This window comes from Sylvia atricapilla, chromosome 2 (genome assembly GCF_009819655.1).
Source record: "Sylvia atricapilla isolate bSylAtr1 chromosome 2, bSylAtr1.pri, whole genome shotgun sequence".
In the NCBI taxonomy this organism is placed as follows: Eukaryota; Metazoa; Chordata; class Aves; order Passeriformes; family Sylviidae; genus Sylvia; species Sylvia atricapilla.
Window position 1 is genome coordinate 6,319,594 of NC_089141.1, and position 18,429 is coordinate 6,338,022.

General features: G+C 37.4%; 1 protein-coding gene across 1 annotated transcript in view; it reads right to left on the bottom strand.

Moving 5' to 3' along the window:
* Nucleotides 1-7,750, bottom strand: part of TMPRSS15 (transmembrane serine protease 15) — a 42,500-nt gene extending 34,750 nt beyond the window's left edge. Inside the window, exons 1-2 of the mRNA XM_066338169.1 lie at nucleotides 7,687-7,750; nucleotides 5,666-5,788 (exon numbers count right to left, since the gene is read on the bottom strand). Coding sequence (XP_066194266.1) covers nucleotides 5,666-5,788; nucleotides 7,687-7,750 — 187 coding nt within the window. The remainder of the gene's footprint in view (nucleotides 1-5,665; nucleotides 5,789-7,686) is intronic.
* Between the last annotated feature and the right edge of the window lie 10,679 nt (nucleotides 7,751-18,429).

Genomic DNA, 18,429 nt, shown 5'->3' on the forward strand with positions numbered 1-18,429 from the left:
AGAATTCTTAATAGCCACTTTAAATGAAAATGAGTATTTGCTCATTCATTTCTGTTAGAATCACAGAATGGGTCACGTTGGAAGGGGCAACAGTGGGTCCAACCTCCCTGCCCAAGCAGAGTCATCCCAGAGCACAGGATTGTGTCCAGATGGTTCTGGGCCCTCTCCAGTGAGGGAGACTCCACACCCTCTCTGGGTGATCTGTTCCAGTGTTTGGTCACTGCACACTGAAGAAGTTCTCCCTCATGCTCAGGTGGAACTTCCTGTGCGTCAGTTCCTGCCCCTTGTCTCTTGTCCCATTGCTGGGCACCACTGAGCAGAGCCCGGTCCATGCTCTGGCCCCTCCCTGCAGGCACTGACAGACACTGATGAGGTCCCCTCTCAGTCATCTCTTCTCGAGGCTGAACAGCCCCAGCTCCCTCAGCCTTTCCTCATAAGAGAGATGCTCCAGGCCCCTATTATTATGACTGTCCTTATCTTCTTATTCTCCTTTATTTGTTCTTTATCTCTTAAGAGGCAGTGAGTAAATTCAAACCGGATAGCAAGACTCTGGAAAAGGTCCTTAGATAGGTCATCCACAGACTAGCAATAGTCAGTGCTTCCTGTGTCAGGAATGAGCAGGAAGAGAGCAGGGACTGGTCCTGTTTCCCTAGAGAACCTCCTGCTGCTTCCTCCTTGCAGGGAGAAAGCAGCTGTGGTCAAAGATGGGCAGGGGCATGGAAGCCATTATATTTTTGCCTCTTCCTGGAGCCCAAAGAAAAGCTGCAGTTGTTCTCCTAAGAAGACAGGAGATATCCTTTGTAGGAAGTGTTGGAGTCCAGGGCATCCCTTTGGGTGCCCTGGAAGGTCACAGACCTCGGCAAGCAGGTTTGTGGGATCCAAGAAAGAGGGTTTGAGGTCTGTACAGGAGGGTCTGGAATATATACAGGTGAGTTGTAGTAGACCCTGGCACAGAGCCCAGGAAGACACAGTCTTTGACCTTAGCCCATGGGAAAAACTTCCAGTATTGAGAGAAGAATTACAAGTCACAAAGGTGTGACAGACAGTAGTGTAGCTTATCAAAGAGTGGAAAATTTTGTAGTTTTGGGTTCTTAGAATGGAGGTAAATGGTGAAAAAGAGGGAGGATTTTGGGCGATGCCCTGAGTTCTTCTTCTCCCCTGGCCTCCATCTCCTGCTGTGAGGGTGGCACAAAGCAGTTGAAGGAGTTTGGGTCAGAGTAGAGCTGGCCTGTTTAGTACAGGGGATAGGTATTGGTATGTAATTGTAAATTAGACACACATAATTATCTGTATAAAAGGGCAGCGACCTCCCATCGAGGAGGAGCCGCCTTCTGCCGGAGCTGCTGCACAGACCTCAGCTGGGCACAGAGGGAATTGCAAGATGAGAAATAATAAACAACACGACAAACCTTGAAAAACAAGACCTTGAAGACTCCCTTTCATTCTCACAACTGGCTCAGGCCTTTCAGAGGGCAAAAGACTCTCTCCAGCCACCACCTGAATCTCAGGCGAGCAAAAAACCCAAGAGGAACCACTTCCACTCTTTCCCCAATATGCATCTTGCTGTCCACTTCTATTTACTAGTGTTCCATACATGGGCCATTATGAAGGCTTCATCCTGTTAGCCTTGAATTTGAGGGTGAAGCTCACCAAACTGGTCAAATCAAGCCCAGGTGTTTCACTTGACAGGACCTTTCTCTGGCAAAGGCCAGTTCATTACTTTCTGATTAATCTCTCTCAGCGCTGTAGTGATGCTCTGAGGTGAGTAATCACAAAATGATAGTCTAGACATATAATAACTGCAAAAGGTCTGCAGAAACCTCTCCTGGGATCAGCCTCCAGTCTCCCTTTCTCTACCCCTACGTGCTACATGGCTGCTTTAATAGCACTGCCAGTCATTATTAGGAGCTGCTGTTCAGACTTCACATTTCTCTAGAGACCCTTTCACTGAAATTGCTAGCTGTGCTTTTGTGAAGCCTTTTGTTACTGCACTGCACTGCAGAGACAGAAAGAAACATTTCAAGATAATTTTAATCAATAAAACAAACAAACAAAAAAAGGTGTTCTGTTGCCTGAATCTCTTCTGAGAATCTGGGATTTTACTGAATTCTCTCTAATGCAGGAAAGAGATGACTAAAATTCACTTTTTAATCCTATATTTTGAAACCACTGACATTATGAAAACAGAAATACTAGAGGGAATAACAATTAAGATGAAAAACAAACCAAGTTTTTTAGAGCACAGCAACTCTTGTATGCAGGAGCACTTGTAGCATGAATTATGAAATCTCATAAATCTCATTGTGAAACTCTGAAGAATTTCAGAAGATTTAAACAATCTTAGTTCTCATATGACCACATTAAATTTCTCTAGGAATGGGATAAAAGTGAAACATTAATTGGCAGGTATCCCAAAGGTGCATCCAGCTTCCTGCCCCTCATTCCACTGGTTTTATAAAATCTGCTAAGAAACTCAAATACAGAAAATTAGAGAAGCTCTGAGGTTTAGGATAGAAAAGACTGAAAATGTAATATAAGAAACATGGATCAACAATTTGTCCTCCAGTCAGAGCTGTTCTTCTATTAGGTTATGAGCCAAAACTGCTGCACTAGTGGCAACTGACCAAATTGCTTGGAAATACCAGGCATCAGTGAAGATGAACAGGGGCAAATCATCCACCTCTCTGGACTGTAACTACAGCTGTTTTCCCTATGACACTGTCTATTTTTACTAGTAAGAATATTTACTTTATACTTATATTAATACTTTAATTTTTTGTCCTTAGTTACTACATTTACTAAATTAATTAAGTAAGCACGTTCCTGAAGTTTTCAGCTCAGTTGTGCTGAAACTAAGAATAACATCGTTGGTCACAAAGGGGAAAACATTCACAAATTATATTTGGTAGAGGTGTGGGGAGATGTGCAAATCACATCCAAAAGCTCAAGCACATCCATGTGCTTAAGAGTCTGTGCCTCAGCTGAAAAACTCTTTTCAAGCACAATTCATAACTTAAACTTCTGTGTGACCTTCAAGGCACAGCTGAGTCATGTCTACACAGCTTTGACTTCAAGTATTTGAGCTTATTTTTGTATCTACCAATATATAATATAAATTAAATTCTGTCATATGTAACAGGTGTGAATGTAATATATTCAATAAAATGTGGATGAAACTTGTAAATTCTGACCTAGTCAGGACATTGACCTGCTGGAGTGAGCCCAGAGGAGGCCACCAAATTTATCAGAGGGATGGAGCTCTTCTGCTATGAGGAAAGGCTGAGAGAATTTGGATTATTCAACTTGGAGAAAAGAAGGCTTTAGGGTGACATAATTGTGTCTTTTTCTGAAGGGACCCTACAAGAAAGGAGAGAGTCTATTTACAAGGGCCTGGAGCAACTGGACAAGGGGAAATGGATTCAAACTGACAGAGAATAGGTTTAGATTAGATATTAGGAAAAACTTCTGGAACAGGTTGCTCAGAGACTGTATGGATGTCCCACCCCTGGAAGTGTTCAAGGCCAGGTCTAGCAACCTGATCTAGTGGAAGTTTGTACCTGGCAGGGAGTTGGGATGATATGGTCTTTAAGGCCTTTTCCAACACAGGCCATTCTGTGATTCTATGATGGTAAGTAAAAATAATTCATTTTATGAGATGTATAATATTACTTTATGAATATAAGAGCCTACATTTTTCTTATTTAGCAATACCTAAAATAAAACCCAACCAACCAACCAACAAGCCCACCAATACACACAGTATGATCACTGTCTCAAAAAAAAAAAAAAAAGAAAAAGTTATGCTACCTAATGCTTTCCATGAAACTAAGTTCTAGCTGAGCCTTAGGACCTTCTGATTTCCTCAACTGTAGAAGGACCAACTCAGAGCCAATAATTACTATGATCTAGCCAGCTGCAGCTGTCATGATAAGTAGATATTTTGATATCTTCAGTGGATATACTACTAAAGTATCTTGATGAATATTTTCCCTAAAATGTTCAGCCAAGTCTCCCTTCTGAGCTGACTACAGTTAGAAAAAAATGTAGGTAATAGGCAGAGAATCTGTAATTCTCTTTTCTTTTTTTCTGAAGAAATTACACATAACAGAGAGGTTCAGCCTATCACAAACCTTCAGGAGCAAACTTTTAGGTTCTATAAAAACATAATTGGTCTTTTACTGGCTTGTTTGTTTTTAGACCACATCATTTCACATGTTTCTGAAAGCTCGAAGCAGACTGCCCTCACTGTTTTCCTCTTCTCACAGCAGAATGGAAAGAAGCTTTCCAGATTTCTAGCACCAAATTCTATATTTAAAAAAAACCAACCAAACAAAAAAAACCCCACCAAACCAAACCAAAAAACCCACCCAAATCAGAAAACAACCAAAAATAAACCCCAAAAAACCACACCAAAAAAACCCCTACCAAAACCAAACAAACTCAAAAAAACAGAACAACAAAACAAAACAAAACAAAACAAAACAGAACAACCAAAACCAAACAAGCAAACAAAACACTCAGGGAGTTAATTGCTCGCGTTTCTCCTAAAACATCTGCAATGTTCTCTGTGAGACAATCTGACAGACTTTTAACTGGGAGCTGAGGCTGTGGAGAGCAATGCAGGCAGCATCAACCCATGTGCCTCCCCAGCAGAGCAGTTTGGTAAGGAGCACTGTAGTCAAACTCCTTGGTACAAACGGTTTCTTGGGAGAACCAGGGAATCAGCTAGAACCATAAAGCAGAATCACTTCAATTAGTAAAGACTTCCAAGGTCATTGTGTTCAGCCTTTGCCAGATCATCTCCTTGTCAACCAAACCCCCTCAGTCATTTCTCAAACACCTCCAAGGATGGTGACCCCACCACCTCCCTGGGCAGCCCATCGCAATGCTGGACAAGCTGTGAAGAAATTCTTCCTGATACCCAAGCTGAATGTCCCCTGGCACACTTGAGGCCATTTCCTCTTGTCCTGTCTCTGGTTGTGGGAGAAGGCCCCACTTTGCTGTCAGGGTGAGAAGTTCCCTCTCTGAGCCTCCTTTTCTCCATGCTGAGGCCTCCCAGATTCTCACATGGCTTGTTCTCCAAATCTGTTGCCCTTCTCTGGGCCCTCTCCAGCCCCTCGAGTCCCTCTTGTAGTGAGGGGCCCAGAAATGGACACAGCACTCAAAGATAAGACAAAGGCAAACAAACTGACTGGCACTGCATGATAAAAACCTTTTTACCTTAAACTCCAGTTTCAGGAGTTTCAGGTCTGTAGTTTCATAGAATCACAGACAGGCTGACGTGGAATGAGACCTGTGGAGGTCATCTGGTCTGAACACTATTTGATATCACTGATGCAAATCTTCATATTAAATTTCTAGATGATTTTGTAATTTATGTAGCATTTACGTTATTAATATTTCTATAGCAAGCAACAAATTCTATAACTTTATATTAAAACAGAAAGACTAATATTTCATTACTTATTAGCATATTCTTAATTAGTGAGAATTGTACAGAACATTGTTTCCTCTAGCAAGATAAAGATATGAAAATCACTCTTATTATTATTTTTAGTAGAATTGATTTGGAATTCACCGTGCAGTTTATCGCCCATAAACTACAAACTACTGACGGTGTTAAGCATGTTTAAAAAGACTGATTTACAGCAGTTCACATTCTTACCACATCTTTTTTCAGCTTCATCTGAACCGTCTGGGCAGTCCAAAACTCCATCACAAAAGAGATCTCCGCTAATGCAGGTTACACCATCAGCACAGAGCTCAGCAGGTGGCAAACACTCAGCCACTGGAATAATAAAGATGAGAACAATATCAGCCCAGCAGTAATGCAGCCTCACTACAAACGAAAATTGACTTACCTCTGGTTGCTTCACCACAAATTAAGTCAACCACTCTACAATGTTTTGTAAAACCGCATTTTTAGAAGCCTGGAGTGAGATATCACATACTAAAAAGATAAATTTAGCACAGAATGGAAAGTGTTCTCAGAAGTGAAATAGTTTTTGAAACCTAGCTTGAAGTAAGGCTAGAAGAAAATATCTGTGAATTCCTCTTTACTTCCTTTACACAAATAAACTACTTTATGCAAGGTAATAAGGGGCATTTTCTAATTTTTTATGCTCAATGTGAGAAAACTATACTTTGGTTTAAATAACAGTGAAAAATCTCTAGTTTTAGGTAAATACAATTTAATTTATTTCTTCAACTTTGATACATCACTCTGTTGCACCCCATCATGCTAAGGAATCTGATTTTTAACCAGCATATCCTAAAAAAGACCTTTTAATGCTAGATTCTGAAACACCAGAATTATCAGAAACCATATTCTTTTCATATTTACATATTAAATGTATCATTTAAGAGCAAGTTTCTGTTAGAAGAATATATGGGCAGATCCTTGAAATTGTAGGTCTTACTAATAGCCTTCTCCTAGACCATAAATAGTAATTTACTGCAAAAAAATTTTTTTAGTCTTTAGAGGGTTTTGGTCTTAGTCATCTGTAGAATTCAAGTAGGTCTAATTAAAGTGAACAGAAACATGTAGCTAAAATAAGTTTGCAGAACTGCTAATTTCAAATTTCTTAAAATTGCATAAAACTCTTTAGAATTATTCGCACAGTTTCTTATCTCTGCTTCATTTTCTGGCCTTACAGAAAAAGGTCAACATTTCTGATGCAAGTAGGAAAAATAGTAATCTGTAATTTTTTTTTTTAAATAGATCTGTTAGTTCTGTAATCAGATTAAGTATGATATTGTATTGTGTGTCCCAAACTGACATTGGTATGGATGTACTGTAGCATGTCAAAGTGCTTTACAAAACAAAACACTCTCAGTGCTGGCAATACAAATGTTACAAAGACAAAAGATTTGCCATTTTGCATCCAACTGGAAATTAAAATGAACCAAACATACTCCAGCCAAGTGTAGGAGGTGACACAAGGCCAGTGAATGAATTTCTACAGACAAGCAGAGACAAAACTGTGCATTCTAGACCCAGAGCAAAAATTCCAACCAATAACCCAGGAAGAGATTTTGCATCAGGCAGGAACTCATTGTTTACATACAACATGATCAAGTCTCGGTTTATTCAACGCAGAAAACTAAACAGCACTGCCACCTCCTGGATTGAAAGAAATCAACTTTTCCTACTAAAACATTCTGGCGTCTCTTTTGAATGGCAAATTGCTCTAAATTTTGCTGTAAGTGCTATATTCAATTAAATAAGGACAGTAAGCACATAAGACTGGAACACATTAGATTGCTTGTAGATATCATATATATTTCACCATGTAAGAAGACTGGAGAATGTTTTCAAAGATTCAAATATCTTCAGCTTTCTGTCCATTGGAAGTCATACTTTGCTATCAGTTTGCTTATTTTATTTTATTTTCCCCATAAAAAGTAAAGAAATAATAATAAAAAAAAAGGAAAAGAAAGGAGCAGCTAGTATTAGTGTCAATGTGTGCATCAACATGCATAACACATGCAGCATTTTTTGTAGCATGCACATTTCACTTTGAAGAGGTCTCCTTGGTCTAAGGTAAACCTATGTATTCTGAATTTTCAGGAATGGAATACAAGGGCTGAATGCTGTGAAGAGAGGCTGTACACGAGCAGTGCGATTTTGCAATTTCAGATTGCTCTATGTAACCTCCCTGCTCCTGCACACACAGAGTTACTCACCCACTGCTGTTGAGGACTTGATTGTGGTAAGCAGTCCTGAACCTGGACAAACACAATCCAACATTAGAACTCTGCTTCATGCTTTCTGGGACCACCTCTGTGGTTGCTTGGGCAGAATTAAGCAGCAGTTAATCTGCTTTTATATTATATATATATCTGCATTATTTTCTCCCCACACTCCAGGTAATTATATGGTAGTGCCAGCTTGAGTGGCTTGGTCCAGCAGCTCAAGTGTCACAATAAGCATAAGGAAAAATTATGTGAAACCCAAGTGTTTCAATAACTTCAAAAGGTTTATTTCCTCCTTCCACCTTTCCCCCCACTAAAATAGGATCAATGTTTTCTTGTCTTGCTCTGTAAAAGTTCTGACCTGAAGTTGGTGTCAGGGAACTTGTAAGTAAAGTCGTGGGATCTGTTGAAACAAGAAAAGTTATGCCAACTTCAACATTAGGTAAATGTATTTTTTCTGACAAATGACATTGCTCTACAAATCAATGAGGAGTCTCAAACTTATCTAGTATTTGTCTATTTACATACAGGTGTATATAAATATACCTGTGTGTATATTTACACATGAACAAATGCCTAGGTAAATAAGCAGATTTGTATTAGTGATTGTAAACTGCAAAACATTCTGGAAAAATGGAATGTTTATTTGTGATTGCTCCAACAAAAGTTCCACTTCACTGAGGATGCACCTGGCATTTACAGCTCCCAAACAATCTTTTTTCTTTTCCTCTCTGAATTTACTTTAGCATCCCTGTTTACTATTTTTACTTTCTGAATTAAGAAACGAATATGTGAGTTGGATGATGATGTCTTCAACTAAGAACAATCCTCATGCCACTGCAGGTTCTGGATCCTATATTGCAGTTTATAAGATGAGGAGACTGAAGGAATACAGTGGGAGATGCAGTGAGGGCTCTCTCTATAGTTTGTCACTCATCAGTTTTGTGGGCAGAGGTTGCTGACCACTGGCCATCATCAACTTTTTTGTTAGATATTTCTGCTTTCCCAGACCTCGTGCACAAACTTGCAGGAGGATTTCCCACCAATTTTTCATCAAAACATGCTTATTTAGCAAATACTATTAAGCAAAACTAAATCATTCTGGTTAAGGTGTATTTTTGTGTCAGCAAATTTAGGGACACAATTTCTTTGACAGAGAGAGAGAAGAGCAAGGAATAGATGGACTGTTCTCACAGCAGAGAAAAAAATCTTAATTCATACCATCACAGGTTTTTAAAGAGTTATACATGCACACACACACACATATATATATACATCAATATATCTGTTGGTATATATACATATACTTTTACTACAGGAGAACCAATTTAGAAAGAATTAAACACTCCAAGACCTAAAACTAGATGCATGCAGGATCAAACAGTTCTAAGAAAACAGTTATCAGGGAGTTACATCTTTAAGACTATTGAAAAACTGTGGGTGCTTGCAGACATTCCCAAGAGGGCGTGCATATGCTGACAGCAAAATCCCCAAAGGAAAACAAGGGACAGTGACAGAAGCAGCAATGATATAAGCACAACTACTAGAAAATCTCACTAATGTAAGAGGTTGAGATGACAAAGGATGCTTTTAGGGTCAGCAGAGGCAAAACCTTGCATCCAGCAGGGGTAAATGTACCTGGTATGGTACATAGGTATGTCGTGACATTTGGACTGAAACAGAAAGAGCAAGGAAGTAGAAAATATTAACAAAAATACAAAAATTACCCCAGCAGACTCAATGCCAAGAGAGAAGAAGTTCACACCAGGAATATGGTTGCCATTCCAGCCTTGGGTGCTGACAATTCCTAATTCCTTCCTTTTGCCTTAGCAATCTCCCTCAATATCCAAATTTTTGCTTGAGGATGATTAGCAACATTGAACTTAGAACCAGAGGAGCATGAAGATAGCATGCCAGAGGATCAGGACAGATAGGGGAAACTGAATGCTAGCAGTTTAAACTCTATCTTTGGGAATAAATAGAGTACTCGCACACTTTGGACTATACACATTAACAGGCTTGTAACTCGTTAATAATAACTCTTATAATAAGATATGATATCTTATATATAAGATATAATAGACTAATAATAACTCCTTCATTACTATGACTGTAATTAGAATATCAATAAATACTTCTCTCCTATATTTATTGGGACAGTTGTTCATCTTCTGGTCTGGTACTCTGCCCTGGAGAGTTTGTATGTGATAATTTGCATGCAGCTCGCGTGTGACCACCTGCACCTAGTGCTATAAAGCACTAATTGCATTGTTTATCTCTCTGGCTGACTTTTGGCAGGTTTGTGAGACCGAGGAGTTTTGTCTGCTTCATGTTTTATCATCGTAAAACTTCCAGGGATAGTGGAAGGAAAATCAGTCAGTCAACATTGCTTAGTAAACCAATAATCACAACATGAGAACAGGACTCCCTAGCCTGATCTACCTCCTTAAATCAGCAGAAACTTCAGCTTGCAGCTCATCTGGCTAATCGAGACTCAGCTTTTGGTTTGATACCCTTATTAAGCTCCTACAGATTTTGTACAGACTTCAGATCACTCACTGATTTCTCAAATAGTCCGAAATGGTGAAAGCAGCTAATTATCACTGAATGGACACTGGCAGTCAAGCCCCAGCTACAGCCAGGGCAGCTTTACCACCCTGTGAGAGCTGAACTGCAAGTCTTATTTTCCTTCATCTTGTATCGTTGACAAAAATTAGTGCCTGTTTTGTAAAAGATACTGACCTGATGAGGTTAAAGGCGTCGTTGTAGTAGGATTTTCATCAGCTACTGGAAGAAAAGAAGTTCATTAAAAAATTCTTTTATAGCACAGTGTCTAGTTTAAATGACGGAAATAAAAAGAAATCAGCTGTGACTATTTCTCATTGAATCACTGTCAATGCCCTGCTTCCCTCCTTTTGCCTCATCCTGTTCTCAATCTTTCCTTTAACGCCATGATCTTCCCAAGGAGGAAAGATCCCAAAAAATGAGTTGAGGTTATGAGGTTTCAAAGCCACTGCAGTTCCTTCCAATCCTCAATCCCTCCTGAGTGGATTGCATGCAGAATGTCTTCACCTGGGTAATCTCTCTCAAGGCCTTTTATTCTATGGAGCTTTTCAGAGCACCTGTGCCTTTGTGAACACTCTTTAGAAGAGATGAACGAGTTAAAATTAACCTGGGATAATTTACAAGAAAGTTACTTTTAATCACTGTGAAAACTCCTTTCAAGCAAATCCCACCTGTGTGACACCTCTCTCCCTCTCTGAAACAGGAATGTCTTTGGCAGAACATATTGATATACACAATGCAAAAGTGCCACATACGATTGTGATTCTTTTCACAATCACAATTAGTTTCAATTATTTTATTGAAGCCCTCCTGGTGGAATGGACAGGTGATATCTCATGTGAAAAGAGGCATTTCAATGATTCACAGCAGTAAAAGTTTGACTACTTCAAAGTTCATCAGTAGATGAATCTTTTAAGAGGCTCTTCATTATTTTTGGTGGCATTTTTGTAGTATAATGAGCAATTTCCACAGTGTTGTGCAGTAATTTGGAACAAACAAGTAGTAAAGAGAACTAAATGTGCCCAGACTCTCAATTATCCTTTGAATACTTGAAGTATTTAGCAAAAAATGCAGCTTTTAACATAGAGTAAAAGAATTCAGATTGTTTTTTAATCTCATCCTCAGTGAAGGGCTCTTTTGAAGCTTTATTCGGGGAAAAAAAAAAAAAAGGGATTCCCATTGATCTTGAAGGGTTTCTATCTAGGTTTTGATAAAATTTCTAGTACTTACTAAAATATCTGGATATTTGCAGAATTTAAATCTACCTAGTCCTTAAAGCTTTGTTCCTTTCCCCTCCTGCCCCCACTTACGTTTACCTAAGCTCTACAGGAATATGGAGCCAGTTCCCTGGGTGCACTTCTCCCAGAGAAGTTTGATTTTTTTCCTGACACATTTTCAGTAAATGAGTCTTTACTCGCTGCAAGTCTGAGCCCTTTTCTAATTCTTTAGCAAAACAAAATTGTAACTGCATTTACTTAGGAAACAACATAGTTGTGGCTTAATTGCTTTAATTAGAGGGCTAAAGAATTACAAATATTCTTCTTCATAAGAAGTGAAATTGAGTGGTTTTCATGGGAAATCCTTACTTTGCCGTTTACTCCCTCCTTAGGGAATGCACAAAATGCTGGTTCATAGTTTCTAGCAAAAAAGGTTGTAAATTGTTTTTTCAGCTGCTACTGAAAGTTATGTAATGGAGGAGGAGAAAAAGTAACAATCTAGTTGCTTCTGGGAGCCAAAGATTTTATTCCTGCTACCTGTAGTTCTTAAGGATTTGTAGGATCAAAAAAAAAAAAAAAAAAAAAAAAAAAAAAACCCAAAAGTCCATGAAAAACCTCAAACAAAAACCCATACTAATATTACCTGTGATTTGTATGCTGTTCGCATCAATTTTCAAAGTTTTGGTAGGATTGGGGTTATTTGCAAGGACACCCGAAATCAGCTCATTTTGTACTTCCACAACTGGTACCATCTGGTTAAAATAAAGGGTGAAGATCACAACCACACTAGCAATACAAAACAGAGAAGTTAATTAGTTATTCAAGTTGGTGAAATAAATCTGTTACATGACTTAGCAGAATATTTCATTCTAACATTGGGTCCATTGGCAAAGGCAAATTGATTTTTAAATATTGGCTGGCAATGATGACATCAGGAAATATCTCTTAATCATCAGGTCAGTTTGAACCTTGGAGAAACTTTGTTCTTTCTTTATCTACTTTTGCACTGTTGGAAAAAACCTAAAGACAACATTCATTTCAGTCGCTGCAATGGAGCTGAATTTGAGGAAAACTAAAGAAGTAGTTTTACTGTTGCTCAACAGGCTTATTACTTTTAGCCCTAAAATACTGAAGGTGAACTCCAAAGTATTATGAAAATTGTATAATAATTTCATGTGGCAAAATATAATTTAAAGTGACCATTTCTATAAAGCAAATGCCATCTGTGGATTTTGCATTTTTGCAGATGTGCTGTGTGACTGCCTGGATCCTCACAAGGAAACAGTGATGGCTGAAAATAGAGATATCCAGAAATTGTGATTAAACTGCATTTAACTTCTAGGAATTTTATCCAGAGTGTTTTCTGTTTGTTCTCTCCCATCTCTTCCAGACACTATTATAAAGTTTTATGTTTGTTGCTAGAGTGAGGTAAAGTTGAAGTGTGAGACTTGCCAAAGATAAAAGTTTTCTCCTTTTATTTAAATTTAGGTGTGAACTTTTTTTCATCCTCAAACTACCCACTTGCAACTGACTCAGTAGTGCTTTTTGTAAGAAGTGATTAATCCTGTCATTTTTCTGAGCATAGTTTGCAATATGTAGAAAAACTCTCCTTCTTGCACATTTCTGATAACCTCTGGGCCATGCTGAGTAAACAAATGCTTTTATTGCTGTCCTTGTGACTCAGCAGCAGTGTTTCAAGGGTGAAATGCCAAGCAGATTGCCTGAAGGGCTGGAGACTTTTTAAGTGAAAACAAAGTAATGTCTGAGACAAAGTTATTCAAAGCAGAAGTGAAGACAAATCTTTACTGATGTATTAAAAGCCAGATAAAACATTCAGAAACGTCAGACTTTCTGTGGTTTCTGTGATTGTTGTGTCAAGATCCAGGAGTGGAATGAGCTTTGCCCAACACAGATATTAACAGTGCAGATATTTAGGTTCCCACCGTGGTTGGTAGAAAAAGACAAGCTGTTCTTTGGCATAATTGGTCTTCTCCTAAAAAAGGCATCTAAATTGGCCAGATGAGAAAACTAAAAACCCAGCATTGACAAGGACAGTCTTGACTAAACCACTCAGAGATATGTCCATCTTAAATACCCAAATTTTGATTAGAATGGTCCCTTTCTTTCTGCAGAAACCAAATTTCTTGAATGGAAATTATATAATCCTTCTAAAATTATTATATAATATTATTTAATATTATATTACTTTTATGTACTTTATATTATATGCTCCACTTTCTAGCTAATTAGGGTTATGGCCTCACTTTTCCAGTCAAAAGATTGCATCAATTCAAATCTGCTTCCCATTACTTATTAATATTCATGGTCAGCAAATATCCCAGTATCTTCTTGTTGGGGTTTTTTCAAGGACAATCACTCATATAAACTAAAGTCCTCTGCATATTTATCAGCTTTATATATTTACATTGACATCACAAGAACATGTGCCAGCAGAGAACTATTGATCTCTTTTCATGTATTGTGTACTTTAATTTTCTGGGCTCACCTATGAGACAGCCAATTATACCATTAATTTCTCTTGGTTCTTCTAGAGTCTTAATCTTTTGTCCTCTGTGTTGTTCTTGCCTATCACAGTGTGTCATCAGACTTGACTTAAAACTTGGGTTTCCAGTAATGACACGAGATCTGACCCCAGTTTAAGCAGGTTTACATAAGCAAACTCAGCACAAATCTATATATTTTCCTTTCTAGATAGTTTCTTACCTTCCTCACTCTTCCATTTTCTTTCGAAATTGGCAGTCCCAGGGATTATATATATATTCATCTAATGCTAAAGGCAATTTTTAGAGGAAGGATATATTTTGAAGTTTCATCCTGTTTAGAGGGCCTTATCCAAATTCTAAAAATGTTTGTGTTTTTGTTTTGTTTTGTTTTAATCTATTCATAGTCCACAGAAGAACTGTTTAAATTAGTAGCATCATTGTCTCTTGCCCATATTTTAAGTAAACTGTTTTTTAAACAATTACCCAGTATCTGACATCAATCTGTCACGGTCATCTTCAGATTTCCTGTAAAATAAAAAGTAACAATAAAAAAAAAATAAAATTGGAAAACCACAGCCAACACCACATGGTTCCTATTGACATTATAATGTACTGAACAGGATGGATGTACATCCTGGAAGTGTTTAATAATGAGAGATAGTGTTGCATGTGTTTTGCTGAATCGGAACCTTATTAAGAATAGTGCATATGAAAATTAACACCCCAGACCTGGTGGTGTAACCTTGATATTTTTGACAGCTGGCCTTCAGCAGGACAACCAACAGCCCAGGAGATTGAAAATGAGGTAAAATAAGCTTTACTAAATGAGGCCGATCTTACTGTACAGATTTTATGGAATCTTTAGGACACAGAGGCTGCAGATTTTCCTGGTGTCAAATGATAGCCTCACTTGGTAACACCCTAAGGAATATGAATTAAGTGGATTTGTATCCACAGGGATGAATACCTGAGCCTCCAGGCTTACACCAGGAGATCTCTAACCTGAAATTTCTTCTAGATGGCAAGGATTGACAACCCTGCAAACAGCACCTTGGCAAAAAAAATTCTCTTGCAGTTCTTTAAAATATAGAATTTTTTCCAAGTGGGTCTTGGGGCTCAGCCCTTGCTGGCTTGGCCAAGGCAGGGACACACACCAGCTTGAGAAGGAATTTTGCCTGAGGAAACACACTGGTGTCAAACTGAGCACAGCAGCACTTGGAAGATGCAAGATGTGAAAGAAGTTCCCAAGAATATCTTGAAAATCAAAGTACTTCTGTGACAAATATCTAAGTGAGGACTTTAGATACTTATTTTCGAAGTTGTTAAGTTAAGCTGTACTTACTCGAACCAGGAAATTTCACATCTCTCAAATTTGTGTGTCAGATTGCTTTCTTGAAAGATACTTTGTATCTATATGAAAAAGAGAAATCTTGAACCAATGCAGTAATTAAAAATACACACATTCTCACACTATGATCATGGATTTAGTACTAAATAACTTTTTCTAGACTACATAAGCAAGGTATTTCTTTGATGATTCACTGATTGTGTCAAATAAGGAATATATTGAGTTCTGATTAGGCTTAGGACCTGAAATATCTCTTTTTTTTTAGAAAAAAACCCCCAAACAACAGCAGTTAATGTTAGGGAATTAATGTATCTACAAATACTCTTGAATTAACCACAAGCTGATAGGTTCTTACCAATTTTTCGACGTCAAAGGCAAGGACTTTGAAATCAGCTGATGAACTGTTTTGTAATGTTGGAGTGAAAGACGTGCCAGAGACTATTTTAAATACCCCCATGTAGCCATGAGTATTCACATCTGCTTGAACTAGATAATTAAAAATAAAGGTGTTTTAATTATATAGAAATAAATGAAAAATATTACATTAGATTTTATTTCACAAGGATTATCAATGCAATAACTTCTAGGGTTTTTTTCTTGCTTTGCATTCAGACATGTTCTGCCTAGCACTGAGTTTAAACAGAAAAAATATACTTTTTTTGGTGTTTACAATAGTTATAGCTGTAATCATATTTTTATGAATACTATTTGCCCTTCATTCTCATTACTTTCAATTTTGCTTTAGATGCTGTTTTCCAGCAAAACTGTGAGAGCATAAAGGATACAACGATATGTCCAATTATGTCTAACACAAGGGACCGAGATACATGAGAAAGCAAAAGTGAATTTTGAGTATTTTTTAGGTTCGAGAAAAAAAAAAAATTATTAATTATTGCATCACTCTTTCTGTATTTGTGCTGTCCTCTTTTTTATATGTATAAACTGATTTCAATGATGGCACTGGAAACCTCCAGTGTCAGAATAATTTAACTATTAACTATTTTTGACCTGACCTTTCTCACCAATAAATATGCGAAATTCTGGGAGAATTTATAAAGAAATTGGACAACTGGTCATTGCTGCAAATTTAATCTTGATTTTTATACACTACAGAACATGAGGTATTCATAAAGCAACTCATAATACATTAAAAAAAAATTCTTCACTGTGTAACACACTGGAAATTCTCAGCAAATATCTGAATTAAAGTTGACTGAAAGGAAATGTGTTTTGCTTGCCAGTTGCAATACCAGTGGTATTTTAGGTTGTGTTTGAAGGCATTAACATCAAAGCAAGTTCTAAGACAAAAGAAGATGACAGAGACTGAAATATTATAGTTCATGGCTTAAACATTATTATGAAGGAGTTTTGTCCATTATGGCAAAACTGCACAAAGGAGCTGTGACCACCAAATCCTCTCCTCCCTGAAGACATCTCCTAACAGGAACCTGGGCATTCCCACCTGGCCGAAATGTACATTAATCCATTGGAGTCTATTTTTTTCAAGAAAACCTCACCACCAAGTAGATCAACAGGATGCCATCTGGATCCATTGAATATTGATATATTCTCCTTAATCTGTCTCCACCTTACTCTCCTTCCCAATTCCCTCTTTCATATTTCTTCCTTTTTTTTTTTTTTTTTTTTTTTTTCTCTCTCTGTTTTACTGTTAAATAAAATCCATGCTATTGACTTTGGCATATAGTCTCATTTGCACCTTAATTTGGGCAGAGGTAGTTATAATAATTTTAATAACTCAATCAAAACAGTAGATAAGCAATAAATACTACAATGACCAGTTTATGATCATTGTCACAGTGTAATGACACCAATTTAATATCAACAAGTAATAACAGACTACTTTGAGTTTCTCTGAAGGCTTGTCTTTAAAACAATTGCAAATCTGTTTAAAAATATTTCTAAATAGTAAAAGCCTTCTTTAATTATCAACTATGATTAAAATGTATTTTAAAATAATATTTGTATATGGATAAATTTTTGCCTATTTATCTTCTAAAAACAAAGTAATTATGTTAAAGCCTATCTCTAGATTCAATGACACACTTTTTTATATTACTAGAGTGTGATAATATTCTGGTAAGAAGGCAAGAAAGTTGGTAGGTGGTAGAGTTTTAAAATCTGGAAACAAAAACAATGGCAAATAAATGAACAAACACGATATTCTGACAAAATGGTTTTGGTTGGTTGCTTTTATTTTTTTAACGTAAGTCTTACAGAAAGTTTAGTCTTCATGAAAATTTAGTCTTCAGAATGAAATAGCACAGATTTTTGGTTAATGAAAGCCGCGAAATAATCAATTTAGAGAATATTCAGCAACAAAAATCACTTTGAGACTCTCTCCAGTAGCTCCATATCCTTCACATGTCTTGGAGACCTGAACTGGATGCAGTCCTCCAGGTGTGGCCTTCCCAGTTGACTTACATCCACAAGATCTCTTAACCAAAATTTTAATTCCATTTGAAACTCATAAAACATCCTTTTTTTAATTTAGTTTGCTTTGAGTATCTGTAAATTCTTCCATCACATTCCAAGCACTGAGTAAAGGCTAAAAGTGACTTCACCTGACCTTTACATGGGGCTGGCAGATGACTGTCTGACACAGGAGCTTTCTCACACCAATAAATTACTTCATTTTTTTTTTCATAAAAAATAATAGATTCTAAGAGATGGGCCCCCCAAATTCTAGGAGATTATTAATCTTTCAGTGGATTATTTGTCTTCTGACTCAAACCTCATACACAAAGAAAAAGACAAAATTTCCCCGTTTACCATATTACCTTCACTAGCTGATGAAAATGGTGGAATAATCAAAGCTTTATAGCTTGGATTGCACCTTTGGGACCTTTCCCAAAGTCTAACCATGAAAATTATTTTATATATCTTCAGAACATGATTCCAGTGCTTGGGTTTTTTTTTTTTTTTTTTCCCTATTTTGTTTACATCAATTTCCGGGGGAGAAGAACACATAAACCTTAAGATGCCACTTCCCCTGCCCCCAGCATTAAAAGCATAGCATGAAATAAAAAAACCCCACAATTGCAATTTTAAGAGCACTGTCTTCAAAGTCAGAGGAATTCCT